Source organism: Entelurus aequoreus, linkage group LG04 (assembly GCF_033978785.1).
Source record: "Entelurus aequoreus isolate RoL-2023_Sb linkage group LG04, RoL_Eaeq_v1.1, whole genome shotgun sequence".
Lineage (NCBI taxonomy): Eukaryota > Metazoa > Chordata > Actinopteri > Syngnathiformes > Syngnathidae > Entelurus > Entelurus aequoreus.
The window spans coordinates 78,005,166-78,030,020 of record NC_084734.1 but is presented as its reverse complement, the minus strand read 5'-3'; the positions used below and the strand labels follow the sequence as shown (position 1 = coordinate 78,030,020).

Here is a 24,855-nt window from a genome sequence, read left to right as displayed (position 1 = left end):
GTGTTAATAATTTCACACATAAGTCGCTCCTGAGTATAAGTCGCACCCCCGGCCAAACTATGAAAAAAACTGCGACTTATAGTCAAAAAACTACGGTACATAAATGGGATATATATGCGATCTGTCCTCAATGTGAATGCTCCCGCTCTCTGGTCGCATTAATCCGATCACAACATCATCAGAAAGCGACAAGCGTCATAATTATTCGCCAAAATAGACGACTATAAAATACATACTTGACAACAGAGCAGAAAATAGGTGAAAAAAATGTTTTAGGAACACACGGAACGTTCCACGACTCCTGTCTCTGACAACTCTACAAGCAGACTTTGAAGCAAAATATCCCGTAAAACTACTAGAGCTAAAATACTTGTCCCCTCTTCTACGTGCAATTATTTGGTTCAGAAAATGTTGTCTTTGATTGCACAACATCTTTGAAATTGCCACAAATGCGCCAGTAATCAGGCCGACTAGAGCTGAAGCCATTTTTACTTCCGTAAACTCTGCAGTACGTGTGACCCTCATGTCGTCATGTCAAAGTTCAAGTTCAAGTTCAAGTCCCAACGATTGTCACACACACTCTGGGCGTGGTGAAATGTGTCCTATGCATTTGACCCATCCCCATGTTCACCCCCTGGGAGGTGAGGGGAGCAGTGAGCAGCAGCGGTGGCCGCGCTCGGGAATCATTTGGTGATTTAACCCCCAATACCAACTCTTGATGCTGAGATGCCAAGCAGGGAGGCAATGGGTCCCATTTTTGTAGTCTTTGGTATGACTCGGCCAGGGTTTGAACTCACAACCTCCCAGTCTCAGGTCGGACACTCTAACCACAAGGCCCCTGAGCTGGTTATGTCCGCATGCCAGTCGGATTGCATTCACATTAAAAAAATCGCATTTATTTTTTTGTAATGTGAACGGCCGCTAAAAAGATCGGATTTGACAAAAAAAATCTGAATTTGACATCTGACCCTGCAGTGTGAACGTAACCTTAAAGTGTTCAAGTGAACAAAGCAAGACATGCTTGGATGAGTTTGGCGAGGAAGAACTTGAAACATCAACGAGAAGCGTGCATGTAAGCCAGCAGGCCAACATCAGTGACCTCATAAAGGGGACAAAAATAGCCCTTTAGAAAGTCTTCCCACACATAATAGAGTATAGCTGCAAACTGAAACTTTGGTTTCATCATCTCCAGTTCCTGGATGTGTAATTCATTAGCTATTTACTGCTTCAGTCCTATTTCCTTTGTTTACGTCTAGCTTAAAGACAAGGACAGATCATTTAAACATGCTCATTTTGCTATAAACACATGCTGTTGTGGCTGCAGAATAAAACAGATATGGTTCCAAACAGGGGGCCCCATTCAGCAATAAGTTCCTAACTTTTCCTCTTATCTTTCTTCCTAAGTGATTTCCTAAAAGGAGTCCGTTCAAATTCATGACGTGTTCTTAAACGCCCAAATGTTTCCCACCTGCTGCTCTTAAGTTGCTGAATGCCAAATGGTTAGCGCGTGCGTGTCTATCATCCATCCCCATCCATTTTCTACCGCTTATTCCCTTCGGGGTCGCGGGGGGCGCTGGAGCCTATCTCAGCTACAATCGGGCGGAAGGCGGGGTACACCCTGGACAAGTCGCCACCTCATCGCAGGGCCGTGTCTATCATAATTTGCATAAAAACACGCCCTTATTTCCACAATATGCATATGTAAACACACTTAATACTGTAATTTGCATAGGTAAAAGCCCTTACATCCCCATATGAGGGCACAATTCCGGCGGAAAAGCCGAACATCAAACACACGGAGAAAACACAAACAGATTAAAGAAGATAAATTCGTATTATCCCTTGGGGGAAATACATAATGTCAAAACGTAAGTTTAAGAAAGAGAAGACAGCTTTCTGTAGCTTAAAGTGTTCAAATAAATATTCGTCACTTCGTAATAGATGGATTTTTCCTTATGTCTATTAGTTGGAAGGCGAGGCAAACAAATCAGTCTTGATGTGAGTTAGTTTGACCCTAGTTAAAACATCATTATGCCAGAAGGAAAGATTTGTCTGTGTAAATCTCAAGTAATGAAGTTGAATACTATATCAACTTCAGTGATTGAGCATGCATATGGAGCTTTGTCCCTGTGCATCATACAGATCAGACTCATCAGTGTCCCAAAAAGGTAATTTAACAGGAGCATAGTCATCTCTGATGCATCTCTTAATAAACAAACACATTAACCTTGACTTGGGGAAAGTGCTTTTCTGGCTCCAGTAATATACCATGTTTGTATGCATTTGTCACAGAGCATCAGACCAATTGTGAGCATGAGACGAGACAGTGGCGTAAAACAAATTTTAAAAAAGTCTATATGATGAATGTCTGCCTGCGCAGATTAACATGTTTGACGTCAGGACATTGGGCCCCATTCAGCAATAAGTTCCTAACTTTTCCTCTTATCTTTCTTCCTAAGTGATTTCCTAAGAGGAGTCCAATCAAATTCATGACGTGTTCTTAAACGCCCAAATTGTTCCCACCTGCTGTTCTTAAAGTTGCTGAATACCAAATGGTTAGCGCGCGTGTCTATCCTAATTTGCATAAAAACACGCCCTTATTTCCCCAATATGCATATGTAAACACCCTTAATACTGTAATTTGCATTGGTAAAATCCCTTAATTCCCCATATAAGGGCACAATTCCGGCGGAAACGGCAAACATCAAACACACGGAGAAAACACAAACAGATTACAGAAGAGAAATTCGTATTATCCCGGGGAGGGGGGGGATGCATCATGTCAAAACGTAAGTTTAAGAAAGGGGGGACTGCTGCGTTCAAATAAATATTTGTCACTTGGGGCAAATAGGTCTACATGGCCATCAAATATGCGCTCCCTCCCCAACGCACGATCTACGGCCTCTTGCCGTAGTAGCAAAAGCATTGCCATTGTGTCCGTGCGTACGTGCGTGTGTGTGTGTATGTGTGTGTGTGTGTGTGTGTACACGGTATTTGGAAATGTCTATACATTGCACATTTTATTATCTGTCTATCTATCTATCTATCTATCTATCTATCTATCTATCTATCTATCTATCTATCTATCTATCTATCTATCTATCTATCTATCTATCTATCTATCTATCTATCTATCTATCTATCTATCCATCTATTTATCTATCTATCTATCTATCTATCTATCTATCTATCTATCTATCTATCTATCTATCGATAGGGGCGGTATAGCTCGGTTGGTATAGTGGCCATGCCAGCAACTTGAGGGTTCCAGGTTCGATCCCCGCTTCTGCTATCCTAGTCACTGCCGTTGTGTCCTTGGGCAAGACACTTTACCCACCTGCTCCCAGTGCCACCCACACTGGTTTAAAAATGTAACTTAGATATTGGGTTTACAATGTAAAGCGCTTTGAGTGACTAGAGAAAAGCGCTATATAAATGTAATTCACTTCACTTCACTATATCTATCTATGTATCTATCTATCTTTGATATTAATTTAACATTAGACAATAGAAGTAAGGGAACTTGTCACACTTAAGAACAAATAGGCCACCCTAAGAGTGCTCTGGAGCACTCGTAGATTTTATTCTTACCTACGGACAAACCCCAGCTAAGAATTGATTGATTGATTGAGACTTTTATTAGTAGATTGCACAGTGCAGTACATATTCCGTACAATTGACCACTAAATGGTAACACCCGAATAAGTTTTTCAACTTGTTTAAGTCAGGGTCCACTTCAATCAATTCATGGTACAAATATATACTATCATCATAATGCAGTCATCACACAAGTTAATCATCAGAGTATATACATTGAATTATTTACATTATTTGCATTATTTACAATCCGGGGTGTGGGATGTGGAGGGGGGGCGGGGGGGGGTGGGGGGGGTGGGGGTGGGGGGGGGGGGGGGGTTAGGTTTGGTTGATGTCAGCACTTTGGTCATCAACAATTGCATCATCAGAGAAATGGACATTGAAACAGTGTAGGTCTGACTTGGTAGGATATGTACAGCAAGCAGTGGACATAGAGAGATCAGAAAGCATAATAACAAGTATATACATTTGATTATTTACATTTGATTATTTACAATCCGGGGAGGTGGGATGTGGAAGGGGGAGGGTGTTAGTTTAGGGTTGTTAGTTTAGGGCAGTGTTTCTCAAAGTGTGGGGCGTGCCCCACTGGTGGGGAATAGAGACATGACAGGTGGGGCGCGAGGAACGGGAGGACTTTCACTTTACATTTTTTTTATTTTATTATATTCTTAGATTTTTTTTTTTACTATGCTTTCATTTTCTATACACACTGTAAATCACTTTGTGATTCTGTCTGTGAATTCCGCTATATTAATAAATGTAAATTACTTATTTTTCCTGTAGGCTTTATATTTCTAGGTAGGAGCGAAAGTTTGACAGACATAGCAACAGTAACTAATGGGGGCGGGGCTAAGCGGAGCTGTGTCCATTTTTCTCCCCTTTGCCACATCTTATCTGTGTGAGATAGGCTTTTCAGCTGTTGCTTCACTCAAAACGAAGTACAGGTCTCAGCTGAACATTGAGCATGACTTAAGAGTGGCAGTGTCAAGCCTGCAACCCCCATTTGAAAAGCTGTGCAGTGCAAAACAGGCTCATTGCAGCCACGAATGCTGGAGTACTGTAAAACTCATGTTCACCACCCTGTCTTGCCAAATGCATAGCTCCTCCTTTTTTTTTTTTTGCAAAGATAGCAAAGTGGCACTTTTATTTTATTTATTATTGAACTGGATGCAAGTTATTTGATTTATTATTGAACTTGATGCAAGTTATAACACTTTTATTTGATTTATTATTGAACTTGATGCAAGTTATAACACTTTTTTGATTTATTATTGACCTTGATGCAAGTTATAACACTTTTGTTTTATTTATTATTGAACTTGATGCAAGTTATTTTATTTATTATTGATCTTGATGCAAGTTATACCAGAGCTGCACAGTTATTTTATTTATTATTGAACTTGATGTTATTTTATGTTATTGAGTTTGAATGTATACAACTTGATGTTACTTGATGTTCAATAAACTTGAAAATGTTAAGCTTGGCATTAGCGTTCTGTTGGGGCAATGGGGGCAGGTGGGGCTTGAAAACTCCCCCTTGTCCAAAGTGGGGGATGACAAAAAAAGTTTGACAACCACTGGTTTAGGGGGAGGGTGTTAGTTTAGGGTTGCAGTTGCAAACATTGGTGAACACAAAAAATCTCCTTAGAAACTTCGTAAGTGGGCCTAAGTACAAAATGTGTTCTTAAGAACGGTTGCTGAATGGGGCCCAGAGTCCTGTACAGTAAATGGCATACTTGCCAACCCTCACGTTTTTAGCGGGAGACTCCCGGTATTCAGCGCCTCTCCCGATAACCTCCCGGCAGCAATTTTCTCCCGACAAACTCCCGGTATTCAGCCGGAGCTGGAGGCCACCCCCCCCCCCCCCAGCTCAATGCGGACCTGAGTGGAGACAGCCTGTTCTCACGTCCGCTTTCCCACAATATAAACAGCTTGCCTGCCCAATGACGTCATAACATCTACGGCTTTTAGAGAGTAGAGTGGACAACTGCGCACACAACAAGGAGACGAAGCAGAAGAACGAGGAAGTTACAGACATGGCGACGCCGTCGACGAGCAAGATGAAGAACTACGCTTGCAAGTTCCAAAACAAATGGAAACAAGAATTTCAGTTCATCCAAGACAGTTCGAAGGGGAAGGAGTATGTAATTATGTTGCCTGTACATTTTGTAAAACAGACTTCTCCATTGAACACGGTGGCCGAGTCATGAACGGAGGAGAAGTTAAATAGGACAATACTGCCATCTACTGGATAGCCCCAGAAACACTGAAATTCAAGTATTTATTTTATTTATATGTATGATAAAATAAATATATATATATATATATATATATATATATATATATATATATATATATATATATATATATATATATATATACATAGCTAGAATTCACTGAAAGTCAAGTATTTCATACATATATATATATATATATATATATATATATATATATATATATATATATATATATATATATATATATATATATATATATATATATATATATATATATATATATATATATATATATGTCTTAATTAGATATCCAAAAAATAGTGCTCGATACCGTGGTAGAGCGTAATATGTATGTGTGGGAACAATCACAAGACTATTTCATCTCTACAGGCCTGTTTCATGAGGGGTTTTCCTCCATCCTCCTGAGGATGGAGGAAAACCCCTTATGAAATAGGCCTGTAGAGATGAAATAGTCTTGTGATTTTTCCCACACATACATATATATATATATATATATATATATATATATATATATATATATATATATATATATATATATATATATATATATATATATATATATATATATATATATATATATATATGAAATACTTGAGTTGGTGAATTCTAGCTGTAAATATACTCTCCTCTTAACCACGCCATTAACCACGCCCCTAACCACGCCCCCACCCAAACCACGCCCCACGCCCAAACCACGCCCCCACCCCCGACCAAGCCCCCACCTCCCGATATTGGAGGTCTCGAAGTTGGCAAGTATGGTAAATGGTAACATGCAGCTAACATATGATCATACCTTTCCCAGCATGTTTTGCAAATAGGGTCAGAGCCACATGAAGTTTCACTGTTGGACCGATCAACAAAACACGTAACCGTAGGAGGAAAATGTAGGATAAGAGCGGTGTGATTTGGTAGCATGGCGATGGAAGGGCTTAGAACCGCACTTACTATTTTCAGACAGGCTGCGTGGGTTGAGGCACGCTTTTATGCTGCAAAGGTGTGATATTTTCAAAGCAGAGCAACATCCACGGTGCGCATCTCACTGTCTCACTGTAAATTGCTTTAAAAATGTCAACATTTTCCTCCCCTCTTATTTCTCCTTTATGTCCATTGTGACTCCTGCACAGTGACTTCTAAGTGAGTCGAACATTCAAGGATGCTGTGCATGAGTCTCTCCTGTTATCAGGAGCGCCTCATTTACTTCGCTTTACTTCAGTGATGTCCAAAGTGCGGCCCGGGGGCCATTTGCGGCCCGCAGGTAATTTTTTAACAGCCCCAAGGCACATTCTAAAAATACGATAAAAAAAATAAAAACCATAAAAAGTAGTATAAAAGAGTAAACAGGTGACAATAAAATGTTGCTGTGTTGACTCTAATAACACTAAGCTGTCATTCAGGCTGTTTCTTTCTTTAAAACATAATAATGAATCAAAAACAATGTTATTATGAATTATTGACCTATCCAAGGCTCCAATTAGGTCACATTAAATATTCCACTTTGAGATATTTTTGGGGGAAAATGTTGCATATTTTGTGTTTGCCATATAAAAAACTATGTTTTTTTTTTTTTTAAGAAGGGCCTAAAATGAACAAACAAGGAACATAATAAACAACAATACAAGTTATAATTGACGGATAGATCTGAAGTTGATCTCGAGACTATTGTGTTAACAGTTTATTTTTTAACACTTTACTGAGCAGGACCCTTTTGGATCTCCAATAATTTTAGTGGGACTTTTTTTTTTTTTAAGTGTCATTGCTCAAAAAAAAAAAAAAAAAAAAAATCAATGTTGTTATGAGTTATGTGATGACCTCCAATTATTATATAATCTGAAATGTTCCACTTTAAAATTTTATTGGGGGAAAATATTTCATATTTTCTGGGGTTTTCTTTGACAAAAAGGGCATACAACTTAAATCTAAAAATAAAAAAAAATTTATATTGACGGATATACCTAATGTTGATCTAGATATTTAAACTTTGAATAATAATAATAATAATACTAAATAATGAAATGTTTTTATTTTTTTTAACCTAAACCCTTTGGAGTCCCCTGTATCAAGCCTGAGTTGGAGGCCTAAATGTATATTTTTTATACATATATTGTATTGGTTTTTAAAATAAAAAATATCAAAATGGCCCCCGCTTGCTTTGATTTTTCAGTGTGCGGCCCTCAGTGGAAACAGTTTGGACACCCCTGCTTTACTTCTTCCATCGGCGGGATTCAACTTTACTTTTAGCACCGGACGCTGCTTCATTTCCACAAGTTCATGCCAATGCTTCTGTAAAGTTCATGGACGGCTGACTAAACTGATATTTTTTCCCCATAGGTGGTGGCCCTAGGGAAGAACAGCCGCGGCTACCACTACATTCTGTCTAACCTTGTAAGTAACAATTGCAACGCTCCAGGAGGTAGAACCAGGATCCACCCAAAACTAATTTGACTTTTACATTAAAAGGCCAAAGACTTGTTTTGCAATGGCGTATCAATAGCAATCTGGCCGCAAGACACCGTTGTGTATGTCCTTATAAATGGGAATATTCAATAAAAATAAAAGCCCTTCCGGCAATAGAAACTAGCAGTAAACACTATCAATTGCCTGTGGAGGACGGCCATTTGCCTGCAGCCCACTCACTCAGGGAAGAGAACATGTTTTAGTAAACCCACACTACTTTTCCCATGCAGCATACACATTCAGTACTGCAACCACAAAAACACCATCATTTTGACTTTGAAACCATGTTATGGTTGCAAAAAATCTACTCCCAAGTGGGCCGGACTGGTAAAATCACGGCACGATAACTTCAAAATAAAGACAACTTCAGATTGTTTTCTTTGTTTAAAAATAGAACAAGCACATTCTGAAAATGTACAAATCATTATGTTGTTGTTTTTTTACACTTACATGTTGCGTTTAATAGTATTCCATCTGTTTTTGTCGTTGTTTATACTTTCTGGATAAATTGTGTAATAATGTTCATCAGTCAACTCTTTGGTATTCATTTTCAATCTATCAAGATAAAAAAATTATATCAAAATACATTTGTTTGTTGAAATAAAGATAAATACTGTATTTATAAATATATGCTTGACTCATGATTTCAAAATAAATAATCCAATTGGAGTCTGTAAAATTGACAATAGATTTTACGGTTAAATTCCGCCGACTGAGTTTTTTACTGTAAAATCCACTTTGGTACTGTTTTATTCCATATACAGTAAGACGCTAAAACATTAAAAAACAAACAAAAAAAAAACATTAAAACAACAAGATTTTACAGTAAAAAAAAAACCAAAAAAAATGGCATCCCTAATACCGCTAAAACAGTGGTATTGTTATTCCATGTTTTACATTTTTTTATATGCTGTAAAAAAAACAAAAAAAACACTGCTTTTACTGTAAAATGTTGGTGACTGAGCTGCCAGTTTTCAAAGTAAAATGTTTATATATTTTTTTTACAGCTTATGTAATAAAAATATATTGTTAATGTATTATATATATATATATATATATATATATATATATATATATATATATACGGACGGCGTGGCGAAGTTGGTAGAGTGGCCGTGCCAGCAATCGGATGGTTGCTGGTTACTGGGGTTCAATCCCCACCTTCTACCATCCTAGTCACGTCCGTTGTGTCCTTGGGCAATACACTTCACCCTTGCTCCTGATGGGTGCTGGTAGCGCCTTGCATGGCAGCTCCCTCCATCAGTGTGTGAATGTGTGTGTGAATGGGTGAATGTGGAAATACTGTCAAAGCGCTTTGAGTACCTTGAAGGTAGAAAAGCGCTATACAAGAATAACCCATTTATCATTTATATATATATATATACAGATTGATTGTCAATACTAAAATTGGCCCTAGTGTATGAATGTGAGAGTGAATGTTGTCTGTCTATCTGTGTTGGCCCTGTGATAAAGTGGCGACTTGTCCAGGGTGTACCCCACCTTCCGCCCGAATGTAGCTGAGATTGATTACAGGATGTTATTTATATAGTTTGCTCATTTTCCTCGACTGGTACACTAACATAATGTGTTTTTTTTTTTTTTACATCATCTACAAAGAAACAAATAATTGCTATTGCGACATCTAGTGGACACATTTAGAACAGCAGTTTCTTTCATTCCAAAAGTTTGGCTCATTTCTACATTTTACATTTTTAGCAAACTCATCCCACGGGACGGATAAAACCTATTCGCGGACCTGATCGGGCCTGACCGGCCGGGCCTGACCAGGCTGTACGTTTGACACCCCTGGTTTATTTCGAACATGCACACAGTTACAATATGATACATCACATATGTCCAGTTTCTCATTACAACATGTTCAAAAGGGAGTAGGAGGAAGCAGAGCTTATTTAATCCTTCCCCCTTTTCGTATCATAGCACACATTTGTTTTGTGCTCAAATTGTAACACAACAGTAAATAAATACATACATGAGTAAATAAATAAATAGGAGTAAGTAATCAATGATGAAACACAAATAAACAATGGGTAACACTTTAATTTGGGGAATTAATTAGTTGCTTATTAAAGTAACAAAGACTTAATTTAGAGTTATTTGGACACTAGGGGAACATATAAGGGTTAGGGTTAGGGTTAGGGTTACTAGTAAGCAATAATTCTGAGGTTATTGAGTGAAGACTCTTAGTTAATGGCTTACTGGTTGCATAATAAGGCCATGCAGAATAAGGCATTAATAAGTACTTAATAATGACTAATTAAGAGCCAATATGTTACTAATTTGCATGTTAATAAGCAAGTAATTAATGGTGAATATGTGTTCCCCATACTAAAGTGTTACCAAACAATGAATACAATTCTGATAATTAAATAGTTAAGTGATTTATAGAGATGCATTAGAAGCAAATTAATTAAACCCCATTTAAAATATTCTAACACATACCATTAAGTTAAGTGTCTACCGGGAAGTTGTTTATCTGACTTTAGGTTGCACCGCAAACTTGAAAGGGAAACATTTGCTTGCGTGTAATAGCAAACACATGTTGCTGTCACCCAGCCTGCAGCATGATGTTCTTAATAAAATGCACGTTGCTTACTGCCAAAATACAGCTAATATTTTTTGTAGTGTTTCGCCTCAGGCTTTTATTAAAAAAAAAACCTCAAAGAAATGCGAGTTACACAAGTTTTCTCTAACCCCATTTCCCCTCTGTCTCGTCTCAGGGATTTTCTAATGTAAGTTTGGACAAAGTCTTTGCCGGAGGAGCCAACATTTCAGGGTTTCAGATAGTCAACCCCGAGAACCCCATTGTGCAGCAGTTTATGCAGCGCTGGGAGCGGCTAGATGAAAGAGAATTCCCAGAAGCCCGGAACGCTCCTCTGAAGGTACTTTGATTGCAAGGCCTTTCACTGTGCATGCAAAGTAAGATGATCGTTTCCTCTGAAGTTATCTCCATCGCTTCCCCCTCGCTGCTCCCATCCCCTGTTTGCCTTTGTCATTCTGCCTTCCTCCCACTCTCCACTTCCTACAAACTTTGCATCGCTGCCCAACAATCAATATATCGATAGGCAGTGCGAGGCAAGGTTATATCTCGGCTTCAATTTACATCTAATTAAACAATGATCAAGAAAGAAATTGATTTTGAATGGCATTTAATTAGATTTGGTCATGCTGCAGTGGTCCAAAAAAACTAGTTGGCCGAGCCGTCGCTGGTGAAAAGGTCGGACTATGTTAAAAGGGAACTGCGTGGGAGATAAAACCCCGCATTGATGCACTGGGCTTATGCAAATGCCGGACTAAAAGTTTGAAAGAGATGATGTCCACAAGAAAAGTTTTAATCAAATCTGTCTAATTGAACTGCTGAGATAAATGTGCTGCTCTTATATACTACTCTTCTAACTTCAGGGTACTCAAAGCCCTTTTAATGTGTCCCAAGATGCGCCATCAGCATCATGAACAACTAGGCACTCAAAGTCTTTCTCAAGGACACCTTGACAGGATTTAGCAGACTTTGGAGTCAAACCCGCAATCTACCAGTTCGGTCACCTGGGACTCAAGAGACACTGACACAATCTCAAATGATTTAAGGCTTGTCTGTCTATCTGTGTTGCCATGAGATGGTGACTTGTCCAGGGTGTACCACGCCTTCCGATCGAGTGCAGTTGGGATAGGTTCCAGCCCCCCAACCCCCACTACCCTTTGGGGTTGAGGTTAGGGTTGGGGTTATGGTTAAGGTTAGGGTTAGGCATTCAGAAAAATAGTTGTTTAGGGTTAGGGCTAAGGGTCGGGGTTAGGGTTAGTGTTAGTGTTAGGGTTAGGGTTAGTGTTAGTGTTAGTGTTAAGGTTAGGGTTAGGGTTACCCAACCCTAACCCTAACCCAAAATGTCTATTTTAAAATGTTTTATCGACACTTCTTTTAAAATGTAATAATCACTTATTCTTCTGTTGTTTGGATACTTTACATTAGTTTTGGATAATACCACACATTTGGGTATCAATCCGATACCAAGTCATTACAGGATCATACATTGGTCATATTCAAAGTCCTCATGTGTCCAGGGACATACTTCCTGAGTTTATAAACATAATATAAATAAATGAAAAACGAAAGAAGATGTTGTGATGCCAAACAATATCGACGTAATCATAGTAGTATCGGCTAGATACGCTACTCTACTTGGTATCATTACAGTGGATGTCAGGTGTAGATTCACCAATGGCGTTTATTTACATTTTGACGCCGGTGAGTTACGGTGTGTAGTGAAGCATGTTTAGCTATTCCTCGTCCTGCAGGGGTGATACTAGTAAGAAACTTACTTTATTTGTCGCCATGCAGGCGAGGATTAGGGATTTAGAAGTAGCTAAAACACTGCAAACTGGGGCTGTACTTTAGCCGCTAGCTAGCTAGCCATGTCTTAAAGCACCTCTTCCTGAGGGCGTTTCCGTGTTATAACTTCACCTTTATCTTTATTTTTTAAGCCAAAATGCGTGTCCGTTCTCCCTTTTCTGTCTACACACCGTGTCTGCTTGTAAGTACTCCGTGATTGTGCGCTGCCGAACATGCTCTTCTGCTGGCAAACCAGCAATGACACGACGTATCGGCGACAGGGGGACACGGGGAGGTGGCGGACCGGTACTTTTCAGAGGTGGTATAGTACCGAATATGATTCATTAGTATCGCGGTATATCGTACAACCACATACCATACACAGGGAAAAAGCAAGCATAAGTCCAAAATAGTCACAAGGGCGATAAATTGCCATGTTGCTATTCAAATATTCGTGCAACCCCCTGAGCTCTAATTTGCACAATCTCAGGGTAACTCCATTTGAAAGTTACAGTGATGTTATCTCAAGTAACCCTTTTTTTCGATGCATCTATGTTCTACTAATTATAGGTCATTACTTTTTTGTACTGATCCAACTAAAATCTCTTTAGAAGGAGGAAAAGTTGTCACCAAATCCTGAATAGAGAGATGAGTACTGCGCCAAAGAGGCCAGCTGTATCATGCTGCTCCGGTTCCTCTTTTTTTCCATCAAGTGCCAAGTTCCTTTAGTTGGAAGCCGCCTGAGAGAAGCATTGGGAAGCAAAGTCAAAATGAGTTTAGTTGGTAGCTGAGTCAAAATAATCACCACAGCTGTTTTGTGTGCTGCTATTTCAGTTGCGTGAAAAGGCGATCCAGAGATGACATACAAAAGCAGTAATGCAGTTTTCTTGTGGTTTTTTTTTTTTTTTTTTTTTTGCTCTGTCCGCAGTACACTTCAGCGCTGACCCACGATGCCATCATCGTGATAGCGGAGGCCTTCCGGTACCTGCGGCGCCAACGCGTGGACGTCTCCCGCCGGGGCAGCGCCGGAGACTGCCTCGCCAACCCGGCTGTACCTTGGAGCCAAGGCATCGATATCGAGAGAGCTCTCAAAACGGTAGGGGAGGACGGACAAGAAAAGGGGGTGAGGGGGGGCGGGGGGGGGGGGGGGGGAGTGAGAGTCGGGCGAGTGAATAAGTGAAGGAGAAGGCTGGAAGAAGCGAAGCAGAGATAGCGAGCGGGAGCGAGATAAAGATGGAAAGTGACAGAGAGAAGGGAAGCGAGTGCAGAGATGTTCTGCTCCCGCTGCCTGCAGATATCTTTGCACAGAGCTCACTCAAATTCAGACCCTCATTACCATAAAAACGACATCTTTTATTCAAATGAATCCAGTTCATCGTTTGATTAACAGACTGTGTGCACACTCTACTAATGCCAAGGACATGAACATCACGAAACCAGCTAAATATGCAATGTGATCTACAAACCCCGTTTCCATATGAGTTGGGAAATTGTGTTACATGAAAATATAAACGGAATACAATGATTTGTAAATCATTTTCAACCCATATTCAGTTGAATATGCTACAAAGACAACATATTTGATGTTCAAACTGATAAACTTTTTTTTTTTTTTTGCAAATAATCATTAACTTTAGAATTTGATGCCAGCAACACGTGACAAAGAAGTTGGGAAAGGTGGCAATAAATACTGATAAAGTTGAGGAATGCTCATCAAACACTTATTTGGAACATCCCACAGGTGAACAGGCAAATTGGGAACAGGTGGGTGCCATGATTGGGTATAAAAGTAGATTCCATGAAATGCTCAGTCATTCACAAACAAGGATGGGGCGAGGGTCACCACTTTGTCAACAAATGCGTGAGCAAATTGTTGAACAGTGTAAGAAAAACATTTCTCAACCAGCTATTGCAAGGAATTTAGGGATTTCACCATCTACGGTCCGTAATATCATCAAAGGGTTCAGAGAATCTGGAGAAATCACTGCACGTAAGCAGCTAAGCCCGTGACCTTAGATCCCTCTGACTGTACTGCATCAACAAGCGACATCAGTGTGTAAAGGATATCACCACATGGGCTCAGGAACACTTCAGAAACCCACTGTCAGTAACTACGGTTGGTCGCTACATCTGTAAGTACAAGTTAAAACTCTCCGATGCAAGGTGAAAACCGTTTATCAACAACACCCAGAAACGCCGTCGGCTTCGCTGGGCCTGAGCTCATCTAAGATGGACTGATACAAAGTGGAAAAGTGTTCTGTGGTCTGACGAGTCCACATTTCAAATTGTTTTTGGGAACTGTGGACGTCGTGTCCTCCGGACCAAAGAGGAAAATAATCATCCGGATTGTTATAGGCGCAAAGTTGAAAAGCCAGCATCTGTGATGGTATGGGGGTGTATTTTTGCCCAAGACATGGGTAACTTACACATCTGTGAAGGCGCCATCAATGCTGAAAGGTACATACAGGTTTTGGAGCAACATATGTTGCCATCCAAGCAACGTTACCATGGACGCCCCTGCTTATTTCAGCAAGACAATGCCAAGCCACGTGTTACATCAACGTGGCTTCATAGTAAAAGAGTGCGGGTACTAGACTGGCCTGCCTGTAGTCCAGACATGTCTCCCATTGAAAATGTGTGGCGCATTATGAAGCCTAAAATACCACAACGGAGACCCCCGGACTGTTGAACAACTTAAGCTGTACATCAAGCAAGAATGGGAAAGAATTCCACCTGAGAAGCTTAAAAAATGTGTCTCCTCAGTTCCCAAACGTTTACTGAGTGTTGTTAAAAGGAAAGGCCATGTAACACAGTGGTGAACATGCCCTTTCCCAACTACTTTGGCACGTGTTGCAGCCATGAAATTCTAAGTTAATTATTATTTGCAAAAAAATAAAATAAAGTTTATGAGTTTGAACATCAAATATCTTGTCTTTGTAGTGTATTTAATTGAATATGGGTTGAAAAGGATTTGCAAATCATTGTATTCCGTTTATATTTACATCTAACACAATTTCCCAACTCGTATGGAAACGGGGTTTGTATGTTGCATAGCTTTATGTTTGTATGTGTGTGCGTGTTCTGGCAATGCTTACTTAATGGGGACATCGCTCTGTTTACAAAGTCACCTTTAGGGGACCTCTGACGGTATGGGGACAAAAAAACAGGTCTCCTAAAGGGAAGCCTTTTTAAATGATAGTTAGATCCATTCTGAAGATGCGTAAGGGATGTTTAAGTTTCGGCCCATAAAACATGTTTACTGGTTAGTTTGAGTGTGAGACATTTGCACAGCAGCCCCCTCATTGGGCTGTAGCTGGTACTGCACTCACTGCTCTGCTCACACTTCTTCCATGTACAGTATAGTAAATCAATTCCACCTGGTGAAACTTCCTATAAGAGGACAGCTGTAGTGCTGTATTCTGAGGGTCATGTCATATTTAATTTGAACTTCTTTTTTTATTTTTTTAAATGGTCCTCAGTAGTCACGTACAAATGTGTGTGAATTATGCAAAAGTATTTAAATGTGGTCCCCATGAACCATATTAACTATTTTTCCCCAGTAAGAATGATCAGCACATTACTTCATCAATCCAGAGATTTAAAGATGTGTATGAGCTAACTGGGCAGTGGCCATTTTACCTCATTTTGTTATGCCTCCACAACCTGCAGAAAGGGTGGTCCCCACAAGTGATGATCAAAAACATGGGCCCCATTCCAAATGATAACCAGTATTTGTGTGTGTCACATGACAGGTCCAAGTGCAGGGGATGACGGGCAACATCCAGTTTGACAACTACGGCCGCCGAACCAACTACACCATAGATGTGTACGAAATGAAACTAGGTGGGCCGAGGAAGGTGAGATCAAGTAAAGAGCTTTATCCGATAAAAAAAACGTCCAAAACTCGTAATGGGTACCGGAATAAATACTTATAAAGAATTTCCGTGTTTTTGGGCCATATAAGACTTGGGGTGTCAAACTCATTTTTGATCGGGGGCCAGATGGAGAAAAATCTACTACATTCAAATCACGGCACGGTAACTTAAAAATAAAGATTGTTTTCTTTGTTTAAAAATAGAACAGGCATATTCTGAATTTGTACAAATCATAATGTTGTTGTTTTTTTTGTTTTTTACACTCTCATGTTGCAGTCAATAGTATTATATCTTTATTTGTCGTTATTTATACTTTCTGAATACATTATGTGATAATGTTCATCAGTCAACTCATTGGTGTTAATTTTCAATCTATCAAGAGAAAAAATAGTATCAAAATCAAATTACAGGATGTTATTTATGTAGTTTGCTCATTTTTCCCGACTGGTGCACTAACATCTTGTGTTTTTTTTGTTGTTTTTTTTACATACGTAGCATCATCTACAAAGATACAAATAATTGCTATTGCGACATCCAGTGGACACATTTACAACAGCAGTTTTTTTCATTCAAAAATTCCGGCTAATTTTTATACTTAGCAAACTCATCCCGCGGGCCTGTTCGCGGGACTGATCTGGCCCGCTGGCCGTACGTTTGACACTCCTGATATAAAATGACTTCATTTCGGGCTGGCAATCGCGGCAGCCTAGTTTAAAACTAATTGAGTTTTGAGAATCAAAGGATTTAAAAACATATGCTAAGGTTGTTATATTCCTGTTGAACTGGGGCCTTATTTATAAAGGCTGCTGTACACTTAAGAGTTGTGTCAACAGTTACGTAACTTTAATTTAAAAATCCATATGCGTAAAAGTTAAAGGTCCAATGATTGAAATTTGTCCTCTGCATTTGACCCATCCCCATGATAACCCCCTGGGAGGTGAGGGGAGCAGTGAGCAGCAGCGTGCTACCGCGCTCGGGAATCCTACGATTCCAACCCTTGAGGCAATGGCTCTGACTCGGCCGGGGTTTGAACTCACAACTTCCAAGTCTCAGGGCGGACACTCTAACCCAGTGGTTCTTAACCTGGGTTCGATCGAACCCTAGGGGTTCGGTGAGTCGGGTTCAGGGGTTCGGCGGAGGTCAAGACACACCCGACTCATCGTGTAAATAAAAACTTCTCCCTATCGGCGTATTACGGATACGGCAACAGCAGAAATCACACTGATTTGCAGGTGTGTCATTTGTTGTGAGTTCATGCACTGTGTTGGTTTTGTTCTTAGAACAAGGTGATGTTCATGCACGGTTCATTTTGTGCACCAGTATAAAAACATGGTAACACTTTAGTATGGGGAACATATTCACCATTAATTAGTTGCTTATTAACATGCAAATTAGTAACATATTGGCTCTTAATAATCATTATTAAAGACTTATTAATGCCTTATTCTGCATGGCCTCATTATAACCCTAACCCTCTAACCCTGGCCCTAACCCTCTAACCCTAACCCTGATTGATTGATTGATTGAAACTTTTATTAGTAGATTGCACAGTACAGTACATATTCCGTACAATTGACCACTAAATGGTAACACCCGAATAAGTTTTTTAACTTGTTTAAGTCGGGGTCCACGTTAAATCAATTCATGGTAAACCAAACCTAACCAAATAACCCTAAATTAAGTCTTTGTTACTTAGAATATATTCCCCTAGTGTCCAAAAAAACTCTAAATTAAGTCTTTGTTACTTAGAATATGTTCCCCATACTAAAGTGTTACCAAAAACATATAACTTTGTCTGGAATTTGAAAAAAAACAACATTTCATTTTTCACTAAAGAAGTGTTCGGTGAATGCGCATATGGAACTGGTGGGGTTCGGTACCTCCAACAAGGTTAAGAACCACTGTACTAGCATTTGTTTAAGTAGAAATATCTATATATATATATATATATATATATATATATATATATATATATATATATATATATATATATATATATATATACAGGTATATATAAATAAAGTATATATATTAATAACCACAACAGGTAATTATAAAAAAAAACATTAAAAAAAAAAAAACATTATGATTTGTGCAATTTCAGAATGTGCTTGTTCTATTTTTAAACAAAGAAAACAATCTGAATTTGTCTTTATTTTTAAGTTATCGTGCCGTGATTTCACCAGTCCGGCCCACTCGGGAGTAGATTTTTTCTTCACGTGCCCCCCGATCTAAATTGAGTTTGACACCCCTGCCCTCGAGGCAAGCACCTGCTTTAATCAAACAATCTATTAATTTAAGCACTCAGTGCAGACATCAAAGCTCGGTCACTGTGAGAATTGGCACAACGTGCAACTTTTCGATGATCCTCGGCAAGTGTTGACCACATGTTTGAGCATGCTAAAGTGTTCCCATGAATTCTCCTGGACGACTGTGACATTTTCAAATAATCCTCCACCTCCATTTATTGAATGGCTGAGGGCTAGTAGGGTCACGGGGGGAGCAGGAGGCTACCTCTATTAGGTAGCAGCTCAGTATTATAAGAGGCACACAAATCACACACAAGCCTGTGATGGGACTGCTGAAAGTGTCCCATCATGAAAGATGTAAGACTTTCCCCATGTCATGGGATCGTGCAGGTATGATTTCTGGCCCCCTTCTGGCAGTAATTACCATTCAAATAACCAATTGTAAAGAAGAGCCGAGAATTTCTCCGGCTCCTCCTCAAAACGGTAATTCCCGGTGGTGCAGTCACATCATAATACGTAATGACCTCTGGCTTTATTTCGTAACCTCACTCCGTTTTCCCAGAGACAGCTGTGATTTTCTCGTTAGCCAGATACGAGCGCGATCCGGTCTGATACGACACGTGATCTCGCCGTCTGCCTCCCAGGCCGATGAGGCTCACACTTCAATTAGCATCACGCTGGCCCTCCCAGCCAAAAAAAAAAGGGAGCCAAGAGTTGGGGTAGGGCGAGGGCGAGTGGAAAAGGAGGTCACGGGGGCGAGTGTGAGGCGACGTGGGGATATGAGACGAACTCAGCAGCAGTTTGTCAGGCCCGAGTCACCCCAGTGGTGGTTAGAGGATGAGGCTTCCGAGCTGTGAGTGTCAGCAGTGACGTATGGGGCCGATGTCCCTCCCTGCCACTCCGGGTGAAATCAGGACTTTGCTTCTAGAGCAGTGGTTCTTAACCTTGTTGGAGGTACCGAACCCCACCAGTTTCATATGCGCATTCACCGAACCCTTCTTTAGTGAAAAATAAAATGTTGTTTTTCTCAAATTTAAGACAAAGTTATAATGTTTTTGGTAACACTTTAGTATGGGGGACATATTCTAAGTAACAAAGACTTAAATTAGATTTATTTGGTTAGGGTTAGGGTTAGAGGGTTAAGGTTATAATAAGGCCATGCCAAATAAGGCATTAATAAGTACCGTATTTTTCGGACTATAAGTCGCAGTTTTTTTCATAGTTTGGCCGGGGGTGCGACTTATACTCAGGTGCGACTTATGTGTGAATTTATTAACACATTACCGTAAAATATCAAATAATATTATTTAGCTCATTCACGTAAGAGACTAGACGTATAAGATTTCATGGGATTTAGCGATTAGGAGTGACAGATTGTTTGGTAAACGTATAGCATGTTCTATATGTTATAGTTATTTGAATGACTCTTACCATAATATGTTACGTTTACATACCAGGCACTTTCTCAGTTGGTTATTTATGCCTCATATAACGTACACTTATTCAGCCTGTTGTTCACTATTCTTTATTTATTTTAAATTGCCTTTCAAATGTCTATTCTTGGTGTTGGCTTTTATCAAATAAATTTCCCCAAAAAATGCGACTTATACTCCAGTGCGACTTATATATGATTTTTTCCTTCTTTATTATGCATTTTCGGCCTGTGCAACTTATACTCTGGAGCGACTTATACTCTGAAAAATATAGTACTTAATAATGACTACCGTATTTTTCGGACTATAAGTCGCAGTTTTTTTCATAGTTTGGCCGGGGGTGCGACTTATACTCAGGTGCGACTTATGTGTGAAATTATGAACACATTACCGTAAAATATCAAATAATATTATTTAGCTCATTCACGTAAGAGACTAGACGTATAAGATTTCATGGGATTTAGCGATTAGGAGTGACAGATTGTTTGGTAAACGTATAGCATGTTCTATATGTTATAGTTATTTGAATGACTCTTACCATACTATGTTACGTTAACATACCAGGCACGTTCTCAGTTGGTTATTTATGCGTCATATAACGTACACTTATTCAGCCTGTTGTTCACTATTCTTTATTTATTTTAAATTGCCTTTCAAATGTCTATTCTTGGTGTTGCGTTTTATCAAATAAATTTCCCCAAAAAATGCGACTTATACTCCAGTGCGACTTATATATGTTTTTTTCCTTCTTTATTATGCATTTTCGGCCTGTGCAACTTATACTCTGGAGCGACTTATACTCCGAAAAATACAGTACTTAATAATGACTACCGTATTTTTCGGACTATAAGTCGCAGTTTTTTTCATAGTTTAGCCGGGCTCCAGTGCGACTTATATATGTTTTTTTCCCTTCTTTATTATGCATTTTCAGCAAGTGCGACTTTTACTCCGGTGCGACTTATACTCCGAAAAATACGATAGTTAAGAGCCAATATGTTACTAATTTGCATGTTAATAAGCAACTAATTAATGGTGAATATGTTCCACATACTAAAGTGTTACCATGTTTTTTTACTGGTGCACAAAATGAACCGTGCATGAACATCACCTTGTTCAAACAACAAAACCAACACAGTGCATAAACTCACAACAAATTACACACCTGCAAATCAGTCTGACTTCTGCTGTTGCCGTATCCGTAATACGCCGATAGGGAGAAGTTTTTATTTACACAATGAGTCGGGTGTGTTTTGACCTCCGCCGAACCCCTGAGCCCGACTCACCGAACCCCTAGGGTTCGATCGAACCCAGGTTAAGAACCACTGTTCTAGAGCATGGGTGTCAAACGTACGGACAGGTTTTACCCGGCCATTCACCATTTAACACCTAAAACTGAAATACATTTGTATTTTATATTCACTCTTACTTTACATATTTCATCCATCAATACCCCTGTAAATTATAGTTTTCTCCTCTTAATTTAAATAACCAAATAATACAAGCTGGAAGGCTATTGTTCTTTACTCGAAACACAATTTCCATTGTTTTTAAAAACACAATATCTTAAAATTTTAACACATTATAACTTTTTTTATTTTTTTAAATTAAATATACATTAAAAAAACAAGATACACTTACAATTAGTGCACCAACCCCAAAAAAAACCCTCCCTACCACATATACAGTCATTCACACAAAAGGGTTGTTTCTTTCCGTTATTATTATTCTGGTTCCTACATTATATATCAATATATATCAATACAGTCTGCAAGGGATACAGTCCGTAAGCACACATGATTGTGCGTGCTGCTGGTCCACTAATAGTACTAACTAATAGTAACTAATAGTACTAACCTTTAACAGTTAATTTTACTAATTTTCATTAATTACTAGTTTCTATGTAACTGTTTTTACATTGTTTTACTTTCTTTTTTATTCAAGAAAATGTTTTTAATTTATTTATCTTATTTTATTTGATTTATTTTTTTTAAAAAGGACCTAATCTTCACCAGACCTGGTTGTCAATGGAATTAGATTGTTTAAAGGGTTCTTTAAACCAGGTCCAGTCCAGATTATGTCAATGTCGGGCTCAGCAACACACACCTTCATCTATGTACACTCAAAATTAGGGAACTCAACAACAGATTGCATATAATATATAAACAAAAATTACATTTTCAAAATAAACATTTATATACAGTCCAGACTATGTCCAGGTCGGGCTCAGCAACACACACCTTCATTTATGTACATTCAAAATTAGGGAACACAACAACAGATTGCATATAATATATAAACAAAAATTACATTTTCAAAATAAGCATTTGAGGACTTCCCATCTTTTTTTTATGATTTTTTGGCATCATTATCGGTTTCAACCATATAACTTTCTAAAGTTAAAAAATACTGAATAAATGTTTTAAAGAAAGTAATACTAAGTGAATATTACACATTAGAACTTATGAATAATGCTTTGGTAGGTTCATAGTAACACGCTTTGTGTATTATTGTAATTAACCTTTTTTGAAGTTTAATTATTGGGTCTATGTTTGTTTTATAATAATTTCCCCAAACTTCAACACAATATGTTAGATATGGAAAAATTAAATAATAATATAACATATGCAGACATTTCCTTTTCAGCATGTGTCATACTTTATAAAGAATAGCAACGGATTTGGATATTTTATTTTGAATTAACACCAATGAGTGAACATTATCACATAGTTTATACAGAAAGTACAAATAACGACAAAGATAGAATACTATTAACTAGAGATGTCCGATAATGGCTTTTTTGCCGATATCCGATATTCCGATATTGTCCAACTCTTAATTACCGATTCCGATATCAACCGATACCGATATATACAGTCGTGGAATCAACACATTATTATGCCTAATTTTGTTGTGATGCCCCGCTGGATGGATAAATCAACTCAAGTTATGGAAAAAAAATGCCAACATGGCACTGCCATATTTATTATTGAAGTCACTTTTTTTTTTTAACATGCCTCAAAACAGCAGCTTGGAATTTGGGACATGCTCTCCCTGAGAGAGCATGAGGAGGTTGAGGTGGGTGGGGTTGAGGTGGGGGGTGGGGGGGGCTAGGGGATAGCGGGGGGTGTATATTGTAGCGTCCCGGAAGAGTTAGTGCTGCAAGGGGTTCTGGGTATTTGTTCTGGTGTGTTTATGTTGTGTTACGGTGCGGATGTTCTCCCGAAATGTGTTAGTCATTCTTGTTTGGTGTGGGTTCACCGTGTGGCGCATATTTGTAACAGTGTTAAAGTTGTTTATACGGTCACTCTCAGTGTGACCTGTATGGCTGTTGACCAAGTATGCAGTGCATTCACTTGTGTGTGTGATAAGCCGTAGATATTATGTGATTGGGCCGGCACGCAAAGGCAGTGCCTCTAAGGTTTATTTACGCTCTGTCCGTACAGCAGCGTTTTTAAAAGTCATTAATTTTACTTTTTGAAACCGATACCGATAATTTCCGATATCACATTTTAAAGCATTTATTGGCCGATAATATCGGACTGCCGATATTATCGGACATCTCTACTATTAACCGCAACATGCAAGTGTAAAAAAACAACATTATTTTTTTAAACAAAGAAAACAATTTGAAGTTGTCTTTATTTTTAAGTTATCGTGCCGTGATTTTACCAATCTGGCCCACTTGGGAGTAGATTTTTTCTCCATGTGGGCCCCCGAACTAAAATTAGTTTGACACCCCTGCTCTATAGCACACAAATCTCACCGCACCAACATGCAGACAGGAAAGTATTTTCAAACAGTCTAAAATCTACAACAATATTCTAAAAACTCTGCTCCATTGTAGCGCCTTCACTTGTGTAAACCCTCCCTCCCTTTTATAACACCTGTGTGTCCCAAATATTTAAAGATCTAAGGAGGAGGTGGTGGGGTGCGGGCCAGATGTGAATAAGAAAGCCCGAGCCAGCAACAGTTAGAATATTGGCAGCAACATATGCAAGGCGTCTCATCGTGTGCCAAGGCAGCCATTATTTCAGATGGGCAAACAAACACTTGACATTGGTTTGAGTTAAGCATTTGTACGGCAGAATGCAGAGTAACTGGCATGGCGGGGGCCGCACAGACGAAAACCGTGGAGCCGGTGGAATGATATGCTAAATTATTAAGCATGTATGCAGTTCACAGGCCGGAATATCAATCATTTACCATAAAACCTGTGAGGCTGGAGATGGGAGGGACTGAAGTTGTCTGTTATATTCTCATCTACTGCAGAGGACCAATTCCGATGCAGCACAGGTTGAAAACAATTTTTTTTTTCTTAAATAAATAGTGTATGTCTCGGTAGCTGTCTATGAATATTGATTACCATACAGTATGTATAGCTGCACAATGCACTCACATGTTACTAATTATGCTCATTTGTTCCTATTATGTTGACTGTCGCAGCCTTCTGGGAAATGAAGTATTGTTTCAAAGAGCTCTGCATTACGCTCATTATGCCCTTAACCAGGTGTGGGGCTCCTTTTTTCCATTTTTATGAGGTCCTCCAACGGCCATATTAAAGTTATGAACACTCATTGATTATAAGTTGTGATTACCGTATTTTTCGGACTCTAAGTCGCAGTTTTTTTCATAGTTTGGCCGGGGGTG

At 39.0% G+C, this 24,855-nt stretch overlaps 1 protein-coding gene across 1 annotated transcript in view; it reads left to right on the top strand.

Moving 5' to 3' along the window:
• LOC133649042 (glutamate receptor 3-like) overlaps window positions 1-24,855 on the top strand; it is a 540,266-nt gene that overhangs the window by 458,403 nt on the left and 57,008 nt on the right. The window contains exons 5-8 of the mRNA XM_062045735.1: window positions 8,184-8,237; window positions 11,048-11,209; window positions 13,580-13,747; window positions 16,404-16,508. Coding sequence (XP_061901719.1) covers window positions 8,184-8,237; window positions 11,048-11,209; window positions 13,580-13,747; window positions 16,404-16,508 — 489 coding nt within the window. The remainder of the gene's footprint in view (window positions 1-8,183; window positions 8,238-11,047; window positions 11,210-13,579; window positions 13,748-16,403; window positions 16,509-24,855) is intronic.